At 35.8% G+C, this 22,723-nt stretch overlaps 1 protein-coding gene across 1 annotated transcript in view; it reads left to right on the top strand.

Moving 5' to 3' along the window:
• Nucleotides 1-291: 291 nt before the first annotated feature.
• OSTN (osteocrin) overlaps nt 292-22,723 on the top strand; it is a 66,714-nt gene continuing 44,282 nt past the window's right edge. Inside the window, exons 1-3 of the mRNA XM_001144666.6 lie at nt 292-687; nt 13,951-14,052; nt 20,151-20,365. Of these exons, the coding sequence (XP_001144666.3) occupies nt 13,951-14,052; nt 20,151-20,365 (317 nt within the window). The 5' untranslated portion in view covers nt 292-687. The remainder of the gene's footprint in view (nt 688-13,950; nt 14,053-20,150; nt 20,366-22,723) is intronic.

Below are 22,723 nucleotides of genomic sequence, written 5' to 3' on the forward strand. Positions count from 1 at the left end.
AGCTCACATGTCACAGCTCAGTATTTATAGGTTTGTTAGTGACAGCCTTCCCAGTATAGCAATGTTAATTACGAAGTAGCTGTCATTGTGTTTCACTGACACAGCACTGTGCACCTGACGGAGGCTGAAAGTACTCATTATTTCCATAGCTGATCATTTAAAGGTCCAAAAATTACACCAATAAATCAGTTTGTGTCTGATTACAATCTCTCTATATCGCACTTTGAAATTCCCTGGTGACTTTTTAACAAATCTTAGTGCATTTTATTTCCCAAATATGATTTGTAATAATCAGAGCTTGACTAAAACCTCAGGAAGAGGTGATGGGTGTGAAGCTGAACACAATACTAAATCTATATTTAAATTTTCCAGAGCCTATACTTCCATCGTTATTTAAATGCCATGATCAAAGCAATAGATAGACTAAATATGGAGGGAAAGGAGGGAGAGAGAAACTGAAGAAGGAAGGGAGAGGGAGGGAGAGAAAGAGATCGAAGAGAGGCTTGGGAAAATGTTCAGTGGAAAATCTGTAGAAATGATGTAAGAGAAAGCAAAGGCAGGGATTGGAGTAAGGGGTGTATAACTGAGACTATAAAAACTCAGAGAGAAAACTCACCACCAGGGCTGAGTTTTGGAGAAACTGCAGAGACAGTACTCTAAAGTTAGAATCTCCTGATCTTTCACAAGGTAAGTTATATGTAAAAATTGATAAAGATTTAATGCTTTTTTCTTTTAACTATTATTTTTACTTTCACAGACTCTTTAAATGTTTTGATTATATCTTGATTTTGTTAAAATTAGAGTGGTAATATTTCCCTCTCTAAAATGAGTAGAAAATCAAAGATATTTTTGTAATGCAAACTTAAGGTAGAACTAATTGCTTATTCAGAGATTTCATATTTATAAGATTGCTTTTCTCTTCCATTTCAAAACAAACAGAAAGTGAATGCAAAATAATAATTCTATACATATATATATGTTATTAGCGTTATTTTGCTTTCCTCAAAATTGTGTAATATTAGAAAAATGTTTAATATAAAAGAGTGGTCTAAACAACCTAGGTAAAAAAGAAAGGTTTTTTCCTCTTTATTTCTATCAAAACTGGAGCTTAAGAAACATCCCTAAACTAATGAAATTCTATCTCTTATGTTCTTAAAACCTAATGCATCTTCTGTTTTTCTCCTTATATGTCAAATATGCAAATATGATATTAATAACATAGTTGGAGTAGACTTAGAGTATGCCTGTTCTTCAGTATTTGTAGTGCTCTTGCTATTCAACGATTGAATTGAGAGTTAATCTGAAACATACATTTGAGTTCTGTTGGAGAAGAAATTTAAAATTTTATTTCAGGTTTAGTGTGCACTCAATGAATTCAGTTCTAACAATTCAAATGTTGTTTCTTTGAATAAGAGACTCTATAGGTTTAGGAATGTGATTATTATTTGTTTATGAGTTTTCCTTCTAAAAATTTAACATTTTTGAGAATGAATTATGGTGATTTTAATGCCTATATAAGTTATAGAATTGATAGTGTTATACCAAAAACACGAGGGACATTCTGTGTTTTCTCTTACTTTGGTACTACTCTTCAGCACGCTTACAGAACTATTCTAAGCAGCACTTTCTGTAGATAACAGTTCAGGTCTCCTTCATGTAAGTCAATTTTACTATGGCTTCATTCAAAAATTATTCAGAGTGTTTAAGGTTGACATTTGCTTTCTCCCCCTTATTTCTCAGGATTTTTAACTGATTCTTATATACTGAATAATGAGCAGTAGAGAAGCAGATATCTTCAGTCGATTGGGCACGGGAACCTCAGGGCTATAATTTTAACTTCTTTTACAAATACTCTCAATGATTTGAACATTTGATTAATAAAATTAGATTAATTGAACTTGTCTCAAAAATAAAGAACTCGAAGTAAGAAATCCTAATATATCATTCTAGCTCTGCTATAATCCACCTATACAACTGCAGGCAAGCCTTAAGCACGAATTAAGGCTTGTTAATATTGTATTTTGTCCTTGTGAAAAGGACAAAAAAAAAATAGAAGTGCTAGGGATACTGAGTATAAAAATATTTGAGGAAGCCCCCATGTCAGTCAATTTCCCCTATATTAGAGAATAAAACCTCAGTATCACAGAAGTTTAGGACTAATCTTTAGAGCTAATTAAACTGCTTTGCCAATATTTCATTTACTATGACTGTTACCTACCAGACAACTTTTGCTTAGATTCAATAGTTCAGTCAGAGAAATACAAGCTTTGGAGGCAGAAAACTAGACTTCTAATTCTAGTTCTGACTTCGACAGCTTTACGGACAAACCATTCAGCTTCCCTGAAGCTTTATTCTTCTCCCCTCAGGAGCTTGTGGGGATACAATAAGTAAGCTACAACAAGGTGCTAACTCTGGGTATCTCTCTTAAATGAACCAACTCTCCAAATGGCTTAAGATCTCTCAGATTAAAGCCTTTATTTTTATTTATTTATTTATTTTTTTAGCTAGCTCTTTCTCTTCTTTCTTCAATAAGTGTCACGGTGCATCCCTGGAGCAGTGACGCCTTCTTCCTTATTGCCACTCCATCAGCTCAGACCTTAATACAAACCATCTCCTCCCTCCAGTAACAATGCCTCTGCCACCACCTTCTGCTCTGTCTTCCTCTTCAACAATTTCTATATTATTATCTTCTTTCCCCTCCTTTGAGCAGGTTCATTCTCTCTGAGCCTCACTTTCTCCATCTATTAATTGTGGGTATTAAATTTGACAATTTTTAATGATTGCTTCCTCTGTTTCTAAAATTCTATATTCCCATGGTACCTAAGGCTATAAATATGTGAAAATTCCACTTTTAAAATATTATATAAAATGGTATTAAAAGTTCACTTTAGGTGGCACAATTAGAGCTAGAAGAATAATGATGCCTTCAGTACAGCTGAGCTTTCTTTTGTTTCTTTCCCAGGATTACATTTTTTATAGTTGGAAGCAATTTTTATAGAAATATTATGACTCAAAATAATGATTGCACCAAATGTTAGAGTGATTTCTATTTATAACTCTCTATAGTGAAATTTTCTTCTCCCATTCAATATTATTTTTCTTACTATATTTTATTTTCTATCACTCTGCCATAATTCTAGATTTTGAGGAATAATTTTGTTCGTTAAAATGAAGGATAAAAATATTTTTTCATAAAAATTAAAAAGTAGTAAAAACATTTTGAAAAGTTGCCATATTTCAAAGGCAATATCAGGATAATGATAACTGTTATTTATTGAGTAACTAATTTATGCCTGCTGATTTACCCAGATTCCTTCTGATCTTCATACTAAGCCTACAAATTAGGTCTTTGCCCTATTTTTCTGAAGGAGAAGTTAAAACAAAAAGGCTAAATGACATGCCTAATCAGGATTCAGATCCAGGTCTATGTAACTTAAGAGTCAACCTATTTCTACTAATTCACTTTGTTGTATTACAAAGTGTACATACAATACTAGGAGTTAGGAGACCAGATTTCTAAAGTAACTCAGCTTGTCTCAGTTCACAGATTTTTAAAAAATAGAATTATAATGTTTTCTATATAGGTCTAACATGACTTGTAAGGATGACAGGAGATTAATTTCAAGATAGTAAAACACTATGCAAATGTTATTTTTTAAAAAGTTTATGTATGACAATTCTATTTGAAGAAAGTGGAAGCATCCCAGAAAGGGTCTGCTCTTGCAGAAGGAAATCCCTAGATAGGACTGGCGGTTGAGGAGTTTCCACCTGAACCAGGCTGTGAGCAACAGGAAGGCAGAGAAAGTATCTTCTTTACTTTTATATCCCCAGTATCTGACATGCAGTGTATGCCTAATAAATGCATCCTGTTTTTGAGTAGTATAAAATTTATATTTTTGCCCCTTTGTTTAGTGTTAGAGATACTTTTCCATTTATTATGTTGGCTAGCTTAATGTAATTATGATGTAAGATTTTGATCAAATATTTTATATAAGTACAAAGTGGAGTAAACAGTGAAGGGGGTCGTGATATTCCACATTAACTTCAGATTTAAATATGCTATAGTTAACTTAATTTATCCAATTTTACCCTCTGCAAGCTTTTTAATGCTGCATAAAAAGTTGCCTATGTATAGAACGGCCAGCCGATATGTGCAACTCTATTAGCTTTTCCCTATGTACAGTTTTAAAGCTATTTTCCCTTTAGTGAGCATCAGAATTAAACAACAAATTTCCTTAACAGAATTGCCTACAATTATACACTAATGTTATTTTCTATTTTTAAGTAACATAGTTTTATATCAAGAAATATTTAGTTATTTGGGGATTTAGGTACAGACTAATGTATGAAAAGGAGAAATCCTAAAGTTTAGAGGAATGATTCTTGGAGGTTAGTGATGCATGTAACTTTCATTAGAATGAGAATCTGTGATGTTACATACTAATGGATGTATCAGGATTCCAGCATGAACTTCATCACATTTTACTGTAGCTGTAGAAACATAGGCTAATCTCTTATCTTCCCTCTACCTTGGTTTTCATATCAAGAAAGCTGGGATATTAGTATCTGCCCCACATTCCTGTTTACCTTCCACATAAGGCTGCTCCATGCATTCATTCAACACACACATTTGACCCTGTGCCAGGCATTCTGTAAGGTGCTGAGATGCAATGGTGAACATGACATGGTCTCTGCCCTAAACGAGTTTATAACAACTAAACCCTTTGTTAAACATCCAGATCTGGGGGTTTAAAATAATAATGGAATCTTTCTTTAAAGTGGCATTGTATGTTTCTGGCTTCTTAATTTTTGCAAGAAAGAGATTAGTAGCATTAATCACAAATCCAAATAGAGGAAAAAAACAGACAGAGATAGTTAAAAATAAAATTTTAAGATTTTGGAAGGCAAAGTATCTAAAAAAGAGTGAAAATGGTGCCAAATAGAATAAAATCAGTTAACACATGTTCTAGTAATTTATCATTCTTCCTAATTTGTTGCCTTCAGGGACAGTCATTTTAAAATGTAGGTATCTGCCACATTAATAACACTGCATCCATAAAAATATTACTTTATAAAAAATTGGGGAGATAGAAAAGGGTTTTACACTTATACAAATAGGTTATACTCGAAAGAGCATGAAACTGGGAGTCTGAAAATGAAAGTTGTCGTTCTGGCTCTTCTAACTGGCTTTGTGACTTTGGAAAATTTGCTACTGCCAATTGAAGAGCACTGAGAAATGGGAAGAACACATTCCTGATATTTTATTTATTTATTTATTTTGAGATGGAGTTTCGCTCTTGTTGGCCAAGCTGGAGTGCAATGGCGCTATCTCGGCTCACTGCAGCCTCCGCCTCCTGGGTTCAAGCGATTCTCCTGCCTCAGCCTCCAGAGTGGCTGGGATTACAGGCACCTGCTGCCACGCCTGGCTAATTTTTTGTATTTGTAGTAGAAACGGGGTTTCACCGTGTTAGCCAGGCTAGTCTCAAACTCCTGACCTCAGGTGATCTGCCCACCTCGGCATCCCAAAGTGCTGGGATCACAGGCGTGAGCCACCGTGCCCAGCTGATATTTTAATTTTTTTTTAACGGGAAATGTTAAATTTCTCAATGTCAGCTTGCTCCTGTTTTTCAGGAATCCAAAACACAAAGTAAATTCCCATTACACGATTTATTAAAAATAGCAAATTTCAGAAGGAAATGTTTAAATAAATGGCTATGCACCACGAGTATTTCTCAAATGTATTTTTTATTAGGATAATATAGATGATATATGTGACAGTGACGGAAGCTACAAGCCACTAGCAATTTTCAATTGCTCTTGGGTGAAAATCCTCAATGATTTTAAATCTCAAATTTGAGTTTATGATGATCCCAAACTTCTTACCCATTTCTAAGCTTCTAAGTGACACAGCCACACTCAGTTATCTGGTTTGTGAGGCAAAATTCATCAGAGACTGGAATCGCAGTTTCAATAAAAAAAGAGACCGCAATGGCTGGAGGTCCCAATCTTTGCTTTCCAGCAGGTAAGTCTCTCAATCACCTGGGTGCTTCCCTAATCAAAGAAAGCTAGAAAAACCTTCTTTAAAACTTTGTTCAAATATTGTTACTTATTGAAGTATCGAGATTACCTATATAATGACAAACTATAATTTATCCTTTTGGTTTTTTCAATATAAATTTTGCAGATTGTCCCTATGAATGGCTCTAAGTTCCCTAAGTGACTGTTGGGTGTAAATTTTGTGTTCGTAGAAAAAATTTGGCTTCAAACATCTGCCTTCAGCTTCATAACAATCACTTCAAAACAATTTTTTAAATTATGTTTTAAAACATAATATTTTCAAATTATCTTATAGGTTACAAAGTGTTTCTACATACTATTTTGTTTCCATTGTAAAGTTTTTAGTTATAATAAAATACAAATTAAAATGGTGTAGTTTTCTCACAGATAAATTTATATCCTCATATATTTTTAGGAAACAATATTAAATATAAACTTAAAAGGCTTATTTCTCTATTTGAACTCTAAGCCAATTCCATAATTTGTGCTGTTTGTAAATTAAGATTAACTAAAGTTAAATAACTTACATTTTGTGAAGAAAATCAGTTTCATTAGACAGTTTTGAATATTTAAGAGTCTTGTTCAAGATCATTAGCCCATTAAGGAGCACAGCTAAATCTCTTATTCCTATCCTTCAAGTCTGAGCCTGAGTTTTTCCCCAGCATAATGCTGAATATCTGTATATTGTCTGAAAGAGTTTTGAATTTTTTTTGAATATTTATTCTTTCATTGACAGAGAATTTTTGGAGTCACGTCAGGTAAAAAAAAAAAAATTATATATATATATATATATATATATATATATGTATATAAAACCTTCACTAATATCCCACACATTTGTGATGCTGGTGGAGGTTGTAGAGATCTGAAAATTCTTATTATCAAAAATTCATATTTTGTCTTCACCAATTTTACATCATGATTACTGAGAAAATATTCAAATGATTATTTTGTCTTGACAGACTGTTAATTCAAAATGCAGGAGAGTAGTACTCAATTATTTTTAAATTATTAATATTATTTATGTTACTTGCAACATTTCTATCTGATAACCAAGTTAAATATCATACAAGTCTTTCTTTCTCTCAGCTTAAAAGAGAGGATATAACTGCATTCTATGGCATCTGGAACCTCAGTTCTAACAATTTTTGTTTTGAAAGGGTAGGGAAATGAGCATACTGACTTATGCATGATAGGAAAAAAAAGAGAAGTAAGAAAAAAATCCTAAGTAAGGCCTGGCACAGTGGCTCATGCCTGCAATCTCAGCACTTTGGGAGGCTGAGGCGAGTGGATCACCTGAAGTCAGGAGTTCGAGAACAGCCTGGCCAACATGGCGAAAGCCTGTCTCTAGTAAAAATACAAAACTTAGCCAGACACGGTGGCAGGGCCTGTAATCCCAGCTACTCAGGAGGCTGAGGCAGGAGAATCTCGCTGGAACCTGGGAAGCGGAGGTTGCAGTGAGCCAAGATCGTGCCACTGCACTCCAGCCTGGGCAACAAGAGCAAAACTCCATCTCAAAAAAAAAAAAAAAATCCTAAGTAAACATTTTAAAATAAATATATTACCATATGTCATCAATTTTGCCTCACATTTAACATCTCTGAAATTGGAATTAGTCTTACATTTGATAAGCATATCAATTTAATTGGTAGCATTGTTTTTTCTTAACATGTTCTTAAAAATGGAATGTCTTACCATAAATGACATCCCAAAATCAAAGATTTGGAGATTCTTTCTTTTCAGCTAGAAATACCTAATTTTAAAAATACTGAAAGTGAAAGAGGAAAATATTTCTGTCACAGCCTAGATGCAATTTTTTGCATAAACTTTGGCTGATTTGAGGAACTCATCCAGTCAGTTTTCCTAGCTAAATCTGCACTATTCTCATTACCTACATGTTAAGTGTCTGCACTTTTACCAGAAAATAGCCAGCTTCACCAGTGAGCTTTAAAAGCCAGAAGCAACATTAGAGGTCAGTTAGACCATCTCCATTTTAGTTGGTCTGTAGAGGAAAGTGTTTGCCCAACATCACGTCACTAAATAGCAACAGAGGCAATGAAGAGCCTGAGTCTCACGACTCTTGCATCAGGTCTTTTTTCCATTACAGAGAGCTATGCAGACTTTGTGTTAAGCACTGTCCCTTTTAGGCCTTTTTCTAAGATAAAAAAAATTATTGTCACTCTGTCATTTATTATTCCTGAGTGTTTATAACTTAATGGAGTGGGTAAAGGGTAACTTGAAGAACGTATTATGTTTTACAGACTTACTTATGAGCCAAGCTGACTCACGACTTGCCTGGAAGAACACCATTATTTCAATGGGAGAAGATTTTAGGCGGTGTTGTCAGCAGGCACGCATGGTCATTTCATGGTGTCAGAACTAAGGCCCCTTTATAAAATATCCTGCTAAATCTCTTAAATGTATGTGCTCTGTCGCGGTGAGAAGAGAAAGTAAAGAAAATGTAGCCGTTGAATTAGTTTGTAAATCCTTTAATTAAGTCCTTTATTTTAAATTTTTGTTCAAAGGAGACTGGAGTCTATTTTGAGTATTTCCAATCAAGGTATTAGGGTAAATAATTTAAAATTCCTAGACAATATCAAGATTTACTCACAAACCTAGTACCTTTGTGAATTTCTAATTGTTGGATCAACTATCCATAAGCCAGATGTTAATCATAAATTTGCAGGTTGAAGAGAAATGTCCTTTACACCTGAGTTGTTTTTTTTTTTTTTTTTTTTTGGTCAACACCAGACTTCACATGCAGATAGTTTAAAAGTCTTATTGATTAATAGGTGCATGAGATCAGATACTGGCTTACATTGCTTCTCTTTTTCAGCCTAACCATCTCTAACATTTATACATCTCATAGAAGTTTGCTCTTTCTTTTGTAGATAAATGATTTTCAATCTCTTTTTTTCTACCCCAGCCCACTTGAGAGACTTTTTTCACAATAAAAATAGCTCATTGCAACACTGATTCCTATAATAAAAACATCTTTCTTCATCTTAACAGGCTTCTTATTAAACTCTGGTTTAAATATAATTAAGCCAGTTTTTCTTTATTGCTGGAATTTCAGAGCCTTTAATGTGAATTGGAACTCTAACACCTCTTTAAAAATATACAATATACCCTAAACATAAATGACAAAATTTTATACCTCCTGACAAAACTTTATACCTCCTGACAAAACTTTATACCTCACTGCGTTATTCCATATACCATCATTCTAGCCAGTTTGAAAGATCCTGTCAGGGTATAATCAATTCTTACATGTGGAAAGTCCTTAAAATAAAGCATAAGATGTTATACAACATAAGACATTTGTTTATTCAGCAGAATTATTTAAAACGTCAAAACACATAATAGTCCAATTGTCTAAAAAATGAACGTACACAGATAATCTTCTTATACGGCGGATTCCATGGTCGCTGTTTCTTTTGAAACTCCACACTATCCAGAGAAATATTACTCAAAAATTACTTTTAAATAATGATGTGCTAAAAAAAATGCAAACACCTTTACTTTGGTGCATTCACGCAGTCAATGAACACCCTTTCGTTGAACTTTCTGTGATCTAGAGTATACATGGTGCCTAAGAGATTTTAAATCATGGGCTATATTTATCCACTATCAACAAAAATAGGAAAATGGGGCTGAACTTAGACTTTTCCTTTCCTCCCTATAATTTCCTCCATTTCTAATTTTGTAGCAATCAAGTTTCAACTAGTTAATCAAATGTCTTTTGTATGGCAGGTGCCAGGGTGTTTGTTTTCATTAGTGTACCAAATGCCATATTTAGGAACTTGGCCTTTTGGTTAACTGGCTACAAGCATGGCTTTAAACCATTAAATGTGTGTATTTAAACTCAGCATTTATTTTTACATCTCCTTATCCAAATAATCAGGATGTGGTTATCTGTAAGATGATACATCATGATTTTTTCCTATATACACCCAAGCACAAAAATATATACCTCAGACATAATCATCAATATTGTAAACACTCATCATCCTGTACCATTTATAAGATTACAGAGATGAGGAGAAACCTGGTTAGTGAAATGTACATAAAAATAGTTAAAGGAAATCCACATGGAAAGACATATAAATTTGGGCAATTTTCACATTTGAAACCTATTTTTATGATAAAAAGCAAGAAAGGAAAACATAAAGAATTGTAGTTTGTCTTTGATTAAATGGGACAACAATTTCTTTTAAAAAGATATATCAGGCCAGACGTGGTGGCTCACGCCTATAATCCCAGCACTTTGGGAGTCTGAGGCAGGTGGATCACCTGAGGTCAGGAGTTCGAGAGCAGCCTGGTCAACATAGAGAAACTCTGTCTCTACCAAAAATACAAAAAATCAGCTGGGTGTGGTGGTGGGCACCTGTAATCCCAGCTACTCAGGAGGCTGAGGCAGGAGAATCGCTTAAACCTGGGAGGCAGAGGTTGCAGTGAGCTGAGATTGCACCACAGCACTCCAGCCTGAGCAACAGAGTGAAACTCCATCACAAAAATAAATAAATAAAGAAGATATATCGGAAATATGAAATCATTTTAAAAATACAGTTATGTTCTTAGTACATCCTCCTTTATGTAAAGTCAAAGAGACATCAGCAAAATCAGGAGAAAAAGAATACAATTAAGTGGCTGGCTTCCTAAAGTAATCACTAATACAGGTTTTGGTTGGTATTTTCATCAGATAACTATTGCATTCTTATTGGTTATTTTCCCAGTTTAGAGACATAGTCATGATTTACTGGTTTTGCTTTTTATGTTTACAGAAAATCTCAGTTCAAATATCAAGTTAGCGAAAAGAGAACACAGAATTTATTGCTCCCTTCTAGAAAAGAACGGAATATGGAGAAGCTTCTAGTAACTAGCGTTATGAGACAAGATTCTGAAATAGATTAATTGGTGTCAAAATGAACAACTATTTTAAACATTGCATGTCAAAATTATATTTGATAAATAAATGTTATAGACAGTGCTAAAATATTGTATCTCCATTTTAAGTCTTAACCGACATAGTTAATACAAATACTATTCTGTTTACATAAAACATTTGTTCACATACCAGCATGTAACATTGATTATTAAAATCTACACTGTTTCATAGTGACAAGTTGTTTTTTGTTGTTGTTTTTTTAGGAATGTGGGCCAAAGTTTTTTTTTTTTTCCATTTCTTGCGTTTGAAATACTCTTTGAAGACATCCTAGGCCTAAAATTCTTTGCCACAGACCTTAACTGCTGCACAACTGCAATCAACCACTTGTCAGGGTCTTCCCTCTCTGTCAGTTTTATGGCAGCTACCTGTATTAGTCCATTCTCACACTGCTATAAAGAAATACCTGAGAATGGGTAATTTATAAGAAAAGAGGTTTAATTGGCTCACAGTTACACAGGCCGTACAGGAAGCATGGCTGGGGAGGCCTCAGGAAACTTACAATTGTGATGGAAAGCAAAGGGGAAGCAGGCACGTCTTCACATGGCCAGAGCAGGAGGAAAAAGAGAGGAGAGGTGCTCTACACTTTAAACAATCAGATCTCGCGATAACTCACTCTCAGGAGAGAATAGCACCAAAGGGAAAATCTGCCTCCATTATCCAGTGGTCTCCCTCCAGGCCCCGCCTCCAACACTGGAGGCAACTCACGGCAGTGCGTTAGCAGTGGCACGCACCCGAGCCTCTGCCTCTGTGCAAACACATTGGGGGCAAGGAAAGAGCCACAGTAACAATTTTTCAAGAAAATGTCAAAAAAAATCCTGGGTCACACCAAAACAAATGTAGTTATTAAGGAAATATTTAGTGATGCCTCATATTCTTTCACTTACAGATTATAAATGGTAAATGAGAAGGGGTATGCATGAATCGATTCAATCCTCTCAAAGCTTTTTTGAGATGGGAATTACTTCTCATTTCACAAAAAGTAGAAATGAAGCTTAAGTAGGGTAAAATGATACTTATTCAAGGTTACACTGATACTAAAGCAAAAACATGACTCAAATCCAATCTTACAGATTCCATTCTAGCACCCATTTGCTCTTTACCCCCAGCAGGTTTTCCAAATGACTTTTTTTTTTAAGAAAATAGAGTTTCTTGAGACTTCTCATTCATAAAGGATGAAGTTGGAAGGCTTTCCCATTGCCATGTACTAAGTCGCAAAGCTTGTGTTCATGCCTACTTTGTTCTAGCTCATACTCCACGATCTTCCCTGAGTAGAGCAATGCCCCATTTTACCTACAGTTTTGTAACTTCCAGTAGTCAAACTAGCAGCAGGTCAGCCTGATGTAGGCCTTAGATGAGCTTCAGTTGGCTGGATAGTGGCTTTTTAATCTAAAACGTCAAACACCTCTTTGTGCTCACTACCCAGAATTAACATGTGTAAGATTTTTACATATTTGCTTTAAAATACATATAGATTAAAAACTGATTCCCTTATGTTTTTTCTATAAGTTTACTCACTTTTTCATCTCTGCAGAGGTAATCATAATCATGAATCAAGTTCCATTGGTTTATATTTTATATGTATATATTCCAAAATATATGATATTGCTTTGGGCATTTACAATTTCAGTAAATGGTATAATGTCATGTATTGTTCTATACTTTCCGTTTCTCCACAAAACTGTTTTTTGAAATCCATGCATACAGACAAACATACATTTAAGTTATTTGTTTTAACGTAAATATGTATTTAAGTCATTTACTTTAAATCAGTAGTCTGAATAAATCTCAATTAATAAATCTATTTTCTCTTGAATGGGGCACTAGGTTGATTCCAATTTTTGGCTGCTATATACCATGAGGCTATGAACTTTCAGATACATGTTGCATATAAACATTGACAGCTTCTCAGTACTATACACATACCTAGAAGTGAAATAAATGTGTCCTAGGTAAGAGATAAGCATTTTCAACTTTTTTGTAAAGCGCCCAATTTTCTCCAAATGATTAGATTCATTTTCAACTCCACCAGAATTTTTTTTCCTAAAACCATTCTAACACTGCAAGGTGGACCAACTTTTTGCCAATCTAATGTGTGTAAAATGGCATTTTACTTCTATTTTTATTTGAATTAAAGAAAGTGTATCTATTGTGGAAGGTGTTGTCCCTTCAGTTCTCCTCTTTTCTATGAAATGTGTGTTCATAACTTTGGCCCATTTTTATTTAATTTGTGTCTATCTTTAAAGTTATATTTAAAGGGTTCATTTACATTTTCCAAATGCTGATCTTTCTTTTATGTATATATTGTACACATATCATGTATATATTGAATATATCTTCCATTAAGTCATTTGTCTTTTGATTTTTTATTGTATTTAATATGTAATTTTTAAATTTTGATATAAAAACATAGTTTTTTAAAAACAATTTTGAATCTTGCTTATGAAATCCTGACATGACACAAGGACATAAAGAAATTCTCCTAATGGATGGTGGGTGTTTTGAAATTTTGAATTTAAATATTTTTAGACACTACAGTCTCCCTGGTTCACCACAGACCAATCAGGACTTACGCTCTAATGCCTTACCACTGTTACAAATTTCTCCTCAGTTACATATATAATGTTGTAATCTCTAGGTCTGACAGTAAAAAAATAGTTACATTACCTGCATTTCTCAGATTGTGGGTCACTTTGAATTAAATTATTTTTATAGCTGTACAACCCTAATCCAGGGTCTCCATGGAAAAGAAACCTTGACAGAATTCGTTCTGGGAGATGGACAGCTTCTATTAAGTATTATTTACGTTTTGTAGAGATGCACTCAAATATACTGAAGCTGAATAATTTGGCTTACTATTTGCCTCTAACAGTCCTTTTAGGAACTTCTGTTTTTTGTCTTTACATTCCAAACGAATCAATGCTAACTATGACATATGTAACCCTTAGATGCTGGACTGGAGATTGGCAAGTGCACATTTCATCCTGGCTGTGACACTGACACTGTGGAGCTCAGGAAAAGTCCTCTCAGTAGATGTTACAACAACAGAGGTAATGGAAACTAGCTTACAGAAATAAATATACATGTTTGACATGCTTTATAAATGACATGTTTGTATATAAAAGAATATATAAAAATATATTTCATATATGTAAATATAATTTATATATTTATATATCATATCTTATATATTTATATAGAATATATATTTTATAAATATAATGTATATATTTATATATTACATATATATTCTTTTGTAAACGTTTCTTTTTCTTTTTTTTTTTTTTTTTTTTGAGACAGAGTCTCACTCTGTCACCCAGGCTGGAGTGCAGTGGCGCGATCTCAGCTCACTGCAACTTCCACCTCCCAGGTTCAAGCGATTCTCCTGCCTCAGCCTCCCAAGTAGCTGGGATTATAGGCGTGTGCCACCACGCCCAGCTAATTTTTGTATTTTTAGTAGAGACAGGGTTTCACCATATTGGCCAAGCTGGTCTTGAACTCCTGACCTCGTGATCTGCCTGCCTCAACCTCCCAAAGTGCTGGGATTATAGGCGTGAGCCACCACGCCCGGCCTATTTTTTGACTCTTTTGTAAACATTTCATTTCTACTAGAGTAAGAAGGAGGTGCAGCTACCAATAAGAAAATGTACACAAAATAAAATAGAGAAATAACACAAAATCAAGAAAATCGGTAGTTTTTTATTGTCTTCTTTTTATTGCCAACATGCCATTCAAGGTTGTGAACTTGAAATGAAAAGAGCAGTAATCACGATCTTCTCCTCACAGAGGAGTCGGAGCAAGCCAGTTATCTAAACGTGGAAAGAAACTTAAGAACAAAGACTTGAATTCCTTAAACAAAAAAAGCTTTAAGAGAAAATCCATTATTATAGCCATATTTAATTGAATCAGTTATGTCAGAATGAAGGGCTTTTATGTAAAATTTGAAGTTGTTTGCATGCCAAAATTTGAGTAGTTTTGTTCAAACTTTTAATTACAGTACAAATATTTTCTTGGTGCTATGACTAAAGTACAAAGAAAAAGAAATGTAAGGGCATCACAAGGAGAAAAATTAGTTTATTTGATCTTATTAGAAACATGTTCTTTGTGTTTCTTAAATAGCGTGAAGTGAGAGTCTGAAAAGCATTATATTAAAGGACAAGTTTTCTAAAAGTTTTTTTTTTTAAGATTAAAGATATTTCTTAAAAAAACGATTGTTTAGTGTGTGTTAGTTGGAAGAATAAAAGCATATTTTTGGAGGATGCTTTGAAAGATAAAAAATTCTTTACCCTTTGAAGGTTTATCTCCTTTAGGGTTTCTTTCTGGTCATTTGCATCCTTCCCATCTCCAGTTTCTATGTTATCAGGATTATATAAGGAAGTGACAGAAGCTAAGATCTCAGGAGTAGTTTGAAACCATATTGTGGGATTTGTGCTATAAGTATAAAGAACTGTGAAAGATTTGTAATTTTCTTTTTATATGACAAAAGTGATACTGGGGATAACTAACTTTATAACAGTATTATGGGTGAAATAGAGAAGAGAGAGATGGGAGGTATCAAAGCAAATTGTAAGGTGATTAAGGGAGTACACTAAGCAGTCAAGAGGACTTCATTTAAAGTCACCACTTGGATGATCAGAGGTCGAGAGTTGGAGAAGAGTCTGGCCAACATGGTGGAACCCTCTCTCTACTAAAAATCCAAAAATTAGCTGGGCGTGGTGGTGGGTGCCTGTAGTCCCTGCTACTTGGGAGGCTGAGGCAGGAGAATCACTTGAACCTAGGAGGCAGAGGTTGCAGTGAGCCAAGATCACACCAGCCTGTTAACAGAGTGAGACTCCATCTCAAAAAAAAAAAAAAAAAAACAGCAACAAAAAAACACCACTGATGGGAATCAAAAATAGCAGCCAGAAGAGAGATTGTCCTGCAAGAACTGACGAGACTTAGGGCACATATGACTGTATAAGGAAACAGGAGGCTCAATAGCTTTCAGTTTGTACACCAGGCTACAAGTATTTTAAAAGAGACTTGCTTGAGTCAATGATTAAAGGGCTAGAAAATGCTATTCTTTTGTTCTACTGGAGAAAATGAAGAGAACAGAAAAATGTATTAGTCCATTTTCATACTGCTATAAAGAACTACTTGGTCAGGTGTGGTGGCTCATGGCTGTATTCCCAGCACTTTGGGAGGCCAAGGTAGGTGGATCACTTGAGGTCAGGAGTTCAAAACAAGCCTGTCCAACATGGTGAAACTCCAAAAATGCAAAATTAGCTGGGTGTGGTGGTGACCACCCGTAATCCCAGCTACTCAGGAGGCTGAGGCAGGAGAATCACTTGAACCTGGGAGGCAGAGGTTGCAGTGAGCTGAGATCAAATCACTGGACTCTAGTCTGGGCAACAGAGTGAGACTTTGTCTCAAAACAACACAACAAAAAACTGCCCAAGACTAGGTAATTTATAAAGGAAAGAGATTTAATTGACTTATAGTTCTGCATGGCTGGGGATGCCTCAGGAAACTTACAATCATGGCAGAAGGTGAAGGTGAAGAAAGGCATATTCTTCACAAGGTGGCAGGAAGGAGACTGAATTACCAAACATTTATAAAACCACCAGATCTTGTGAGAACTCACTATCATGAGAACAGCATGGGAGAAATTATCCCCATGATTCAATCACCTCCACCTGGTCTCTCCTTTGACATGTGGGGATTATGGGGATTACAATTCAAGATGAGATTTTTGGTAGGGTCACAGCCAAACCATATCATTTTGCCACTTGCCCCTCCCAAATCTCAGGTCCTCACATTTCAAAACACAATCATGCCTTCCCAACAGTCCTCCGAAGTCTTAACTTATTCCATCATTAACCAAAAAGTCAAGTCCAAAGTTTCATCTGAGACAAGGCAAGTCCCTTCCACCTGTGAGCCTGTAAAATCAATAGCAAGTTTGTTACTTCCTAGATTCAATGGGGGTACAGATATTGGGCAAATAAACCCACTCCAAATGGGAGAAATTGCCCAAAACAAAGGCGCCACAGACCCCATGCAAATCAGAAATCCTACAGGGCAGTTATTAAACCTTTGGAGATCATTCCAAAACCATTTCCTTTGACTCCATGTCTCACATCCAGGTCATGCTGATGCAAGAGGTAGGTTCCCATGGTCTTGGGCAGCTCTGCCCCTGAGGCTTTGCAGGGTACAGCCCCACTCTCAGCAGCTTTCATCGGCTGGCATTGAGTGTCTGTGGCTTTTCTAGATGCACAGTGCAAGCTGTCAGTGGAGCTATCCAATTTGGGGCCTGGAGTACTGTGGCCCACTTCTCACAGCTCTACTGGGCAGTACCACAGTGGGGATTCTGTGTCAGGGCTCCGACCCCACATTTCTCTTCTGCACTGTCCTAGCAGAGGTCCTCCATGAGGGCTCCACCCCTTTAGTAAATTTCTGCCTGTACATCCAGGTATTTCCATACATCCTCTGAAATCAAGGCAGAGGTTCCCCAAACTCAATTATTTACTTCAATGTACCAGCAGGCCCCCAAACATGTGTAAACCAGTGTAAACCACCAAGGCTTGGGGCTTAAACCCTCTGAAAGAATGCCCTATCTGTATGTTGGCCCCCTTAGCCACAGATGGGATGCAAGGCACCAAGTCCCAAGACTGCATAAAGCAGCAAGGCCCAGGGCCTGGCCTATTAAACCATTTTTTCCTCCTAGGCCGCTGGGCCTGTGATGGGAGGGGCTGCCATGAAGGCATCTGACATGCCATGGAGACATTTTCCCCATTGTCTTAGCAATTAGCATTTGGCTCCTAGTTACTCATGCAAATTTCTGCTGCTGGATTAAATTTCTCCCCAGAAAATGGGTTTTTCATTTCTATTGCATCATCAGGCTGCAAATTTTCCAAACTTTTTGCTCTGCTTCCCTTTTAAACATAACTTCTAATTTCAAGCCATCTCCTTGTGATTACATAAAACTGAATGCTTTTAAGAGCACCAGCTCATATTTTGAATGCTTTGCTGCTTAGAAATTTCTTCTGCCAGATACCCTAAACCATCTCTCTCAAGTTCAAAGTTCCACAGATCTCTAGGGCCAGGGCAAAATGCTGCCAGGCTCTTTGATAAAGCATAGCAACAGTCACCTTTGCTCCAGTTCCCAACAATTTCCTCATCTGCATCTGAGATCACCTCAGCCTGGACTTCATTGTCCATAAAACTATCAGCATTTTGGTAAAAACTATTCGACAGGTGTCTAGGAAGTTTCAAACTTTCCCACGTCCTCCTGTCTTCTTCTGAGCCCTCCAAACTGTTCCAACCTCTGCCTATTTCCCATTTCCAAAGTTGCTTCCACATTTTTGGGTATCTTTATAGCAACACCCCACTCTCTGTGGTAACAATTTACTGTATTAGTCCATTTTCATACTGCTATAAAGAACTGCCCAACAGTGTGTTATTTATAAAGGAAAGAAGTTTAATTGACTTACAGTTCTGCATGGCTGGGGAGTCCTCGTTAAACTTACAATCATGGTGGAAGGCAAAGGGGAAGCAAGGCACCTTCTTCACAAGGCAGCAGGAAGAATGAATGCAGGAGGAACTGCCAAACACATGAAACCGGCAGCTCTCATGAGAACTCACTCACTATCCCAAGAACCACATGAGAGAAACTGCCCCCATAATTCAATTACCTCCACCTGATCTCTCCTTTGACATTTGGGTAGTATGAGGATTACAATTCAAGATGATATTTTGGATGGGAACACAGCCAAACCATATCAAAAGACAATAGAAGGAATAATCTTAGAAGAAAAACAGAAAGTGAAGAAAAATCAAAACCAAGACCAACAGTCTGGCACATGGAAGAATGACTAAAAGTGGGAAGGGAAGAGATTCCCCAGAGCTAAAAAATTTTTCCCTCATGGGAATATTCTCACGATCTTAGAAAAAAAGCAGTATTTGTGGGACTACAGAATGACTCAAGATTGTTAATAGGAGCATTTAAGAAATGCTGCCATTGGGCCTCAGAGAGGAAAAGACAGACTTCACAAACTGGACAGCTATACATTTATGATTTGGATGAAGTACAAAGTGGCAATATGTGTAAGAAACAAACAAGAAATTTTACATGGGGCACAAAGTTATTGGGATATCTCAGACACATTGCAGACGCTAGTATTTGTTAATAAATCACAGGGATAGAGATGGTGAGATGCTTAGACACAGAGACTAAATTTTTATTTTTGTATCCTTCATGTCCAATGCAGAACCTAGCACACACTGGATTAGTAATGGCTTGAGTTAGTAAATAATGAATGAATGGTAAAAAAAAAATAGAATGAGATTTGGTTGGGAATTCATTTAATAAATATTCATCAGAAATTTGTTGAATACTAACTATGAGCAAAATATGAGATGAAGCATTAAATAAAGTAAATGAAAGACTAATTAGACAAAGTCATTGACTAATAACAAATACAAATATACTGTAACCAACCTGGCACAAGGCAAAAAATAATAAGTGCAGTGATGAAAGAGATATATAGATAAAGCACTATGGGAATGATAAGGAAGGATGAAGTTGTTGCTGAAACAGAATCTGAAAAAATGATCCGTAAATATGCTAAATTTTAAAACATTCCAGGAGTTTTTCTTTTCTTTTCTTGTTTTATTTTTTCCCTTCGTTATACCCCTCTTCTATGTGTTTCAGTTCCCAAAGATCTAGCACTCTCTATGGAAAATAACTTCATAAGAAATTCTAAGGCCAGGTGTTGTGGCTCACACCTGTAATCGCAGCACTTTGGGAGGCCAAGGTGGGTGGATCACCTGAGGTCAGGAGTTTGAGACCAGCCTGGCCAACATGGTGAAACCCCATCTCTACTAAAAATACAAAAAATTGGCCAGGCATGGTGGCAGGCACCTGTAATCCCAGCTACTTGGGAAGCTGAAGCAGGAGAATTGCTTGAACCTGGGAAGTGGACATTGCAGTGAGCCGAGATCACGCCATTGCACCCCAACCTTGACAGCAAGCACAAAACTTTGTCTCAAAAAAATTATAAAATGTTACATGATAAGTATGTCAGCTAACAGTAGCAAAAGCCAAATGCATATGTACATACTTGGAGTCTCTTTGTCTAAATTAATGGAATCGCCTTTCTCTGCCTTATAGGCCTTTGATTCTGGAGTCATAGATGTGCAGTCAACACCCACAGTCAGGGAAGAGAAATCAGCCACTGACCTGACAGCAAAACTCTTGCTTCTTGATGAATTGGTGTCCCTAGAAAATGATGTGATTGAGACAAAGAAGAAAAGGAGTTTCTCTGGTTTTGGGTCTCCCCTTGACAGACTCTCAGCTGGCTCTGTAGATCACAAAGGTAAACAGAGGTAAGTGAACTCAGAAAAAGAAAGTTTTTATTTTCTAATTATTTCCTTCTGGATTCTAAATCAGAGAGAATTCCACATGAAAAATACAGTGACAGCCTTGTATATAAACAGATTTGACAGCATGTTAGCTAATCTGTAGGTTTAATAATACAGTTTTTAAAATAACTGTTTAGGGAGCAAAATGCCTGCCGCAGTGTGCCTTAGCATTTTTGTCATGTTTCCTAAGAAAGATTCTGTCTTATGCAGATATAAAGCAGTTATTATAAGACATTACTGCATTTGGGAGGTGGCGCAAAATGTATGCTCAGTGGTATAAATGTTCTGGTGAATTGAGTTTTCCATTTACTAGAGGTAACAGGAATACCCTTTGGTTTTTACCTGTGATGCAAACCGTTCCACATTGTGTGAATGAATCTGAGTGACAAGTTCTCAGAACTTGGAGTCAGAACGCATGTGTTTCTGTCAAATTTCTGTTTCTTCCTATGTGACTTGTAAAGTATCTTATCCTCTCTGATCCTCAGCTTATTTATGCATAAAGTGAGAATAATTACTTGCTTCCATAAAATTCAAATGAGATAATCAAATGTAAGTTCTTCATAGAATGCTAATTATGGATTTAGAGTAGTGAAATATCCCTTTATGTCAGTAATTTAAAGTAATCATTCCAAATTTAGTTCATTTTCTACCCCTTCAATATCTGTTCTTCATACTGTACATTTCATATTAGAAGTGGCACAAAAGACCACACAAGTACCATAGACAGGAATCTGGGAAATTGACCAAGATTCCTTTAGTTCATCCTGAACATTTCTCACTAAATTCTCTAAATACTGTTTGCTTTATATATTAAATATCTCCAGAATATCACTCTTCATTAAGGCTTTTCTAATTCTGGCCTAAATTATTAAATTTTTTTAACATTTATTCTTTCTCCACTCTTTCCTCATCTCTACCTCCACCACCATCACCACCTCTTTATCACCAACGTATCCTGTACTCGGCTAGCAGGCTAATCATCTAAAACAAAAGTCTGTGTGAAATGTTATCCATTGCTTACAGTACAAAAGTCAAACTCCTTTGCAAGAGCTACAGGGAATTTCATAATCTGGAACCTCATTTCTTCTTGTACTCATTTTCACATCCTTTGCTACCATCTTTCTTAATTCTTAGAGACCTGGGACTTTTCATTCTTGTTCCTGGTTCCCTGGTTTTTTATGCTAAATGATTATCAGGATACTTGTCGCAATTTGCTATACCTCTGTTCTGAAAGATTCTCAAAGCTACACTAGAAAATAAAATCATCATTTGAAGACCATAACTTATGCTACATGTATGTGAAAAATAATCCTCTCCTATATTTTGAAATTTAGACCCTACTTTAACTAGAGAAATAGAAATTAGTTCCACTGTGTTCTGGATACTATGTTAGGTTCTGGTGAAAAAGAGGAGAAAAATATAGTTTACATACCTCAAAAAAAATCACATACTCATTGATAACATAGTATTATTTATAACAAATTGTAATACAAGAAATGATGAAGAGAAAAGGGAATGCTAGTACACTGTTAGTGGGAATGCAAATTAGTATAACAACTATAGAGAACAGTTTAGAGGTTCCTCAGAAAACTAAAAATTGAGCTACCGTATGTTCCAGCACCACCACTGCTGGGTAAGTATATCAAAAATAAATATATGTTTAAAAACTAATTTAAAAAGAAGAACATCAGCATCCAAAGAATAGTTGAGCTTTTAGAGAAGAAAATATGGTGCCTTCTAATAAATGTTATTTCTTTGGCTCCTGGATATTGCAACATGGTCAACTAAATTATCTATAAATCAATATATAAATGCTGTACATAAATATATATAAATTTATTATAGCATAAATACTATAGTATACTAAATATACACTGCGTAAACACTATATAATTTACATTGAAGCTTCACCACATGATATGGTTTGGCTGTGTCCCCGTTGAAATCTCATCTTGAATTGTAGTTCCCATCATCTCCACGTATCATAGGAGGGACCCAGGGGAAAGTAATTGATCATGGGTGTGGTTACCCCCATGCTGAAGTTCCTGTGATAGTCAGTGAGTTCTCACGAGATCTGATGGCTTTATAAGAGGCTTTCTCCCTTTCGCTCTGCTCTTCTCCTTGCTGCCACCATGTGGAGAAGGACATGTTTATTTCCCCTTCTGCCATGATTGTAAGTTTCCTAAGGTCTCCCCAGCCCTGTGGAACTGTGAGTCAATTAAACCGCTTTCCTTTATAAATTACCCAGTCTCAGGTATGTCCTTCATACCAACATAAGAACAGGTACCACAGAGAGTGGGGTGCTGCTATAAAGACACCTGA

This window comes from Pan troglodytes, chromosome 2 (genome assembly GCF_028858775.2).
Source record: "Pan troglodytes isolate AG18354 chromosome 2, NHGRI_mPanTro3-v2.0_pri, whole genome shotgun sequence".
Classification (NCBI taxonomy): domain Eukaryota; kingdom Metazoa; phylum Chordata; class Mammalia; order Primates; family Hominidae; genus Pan; species Pan troglodytes.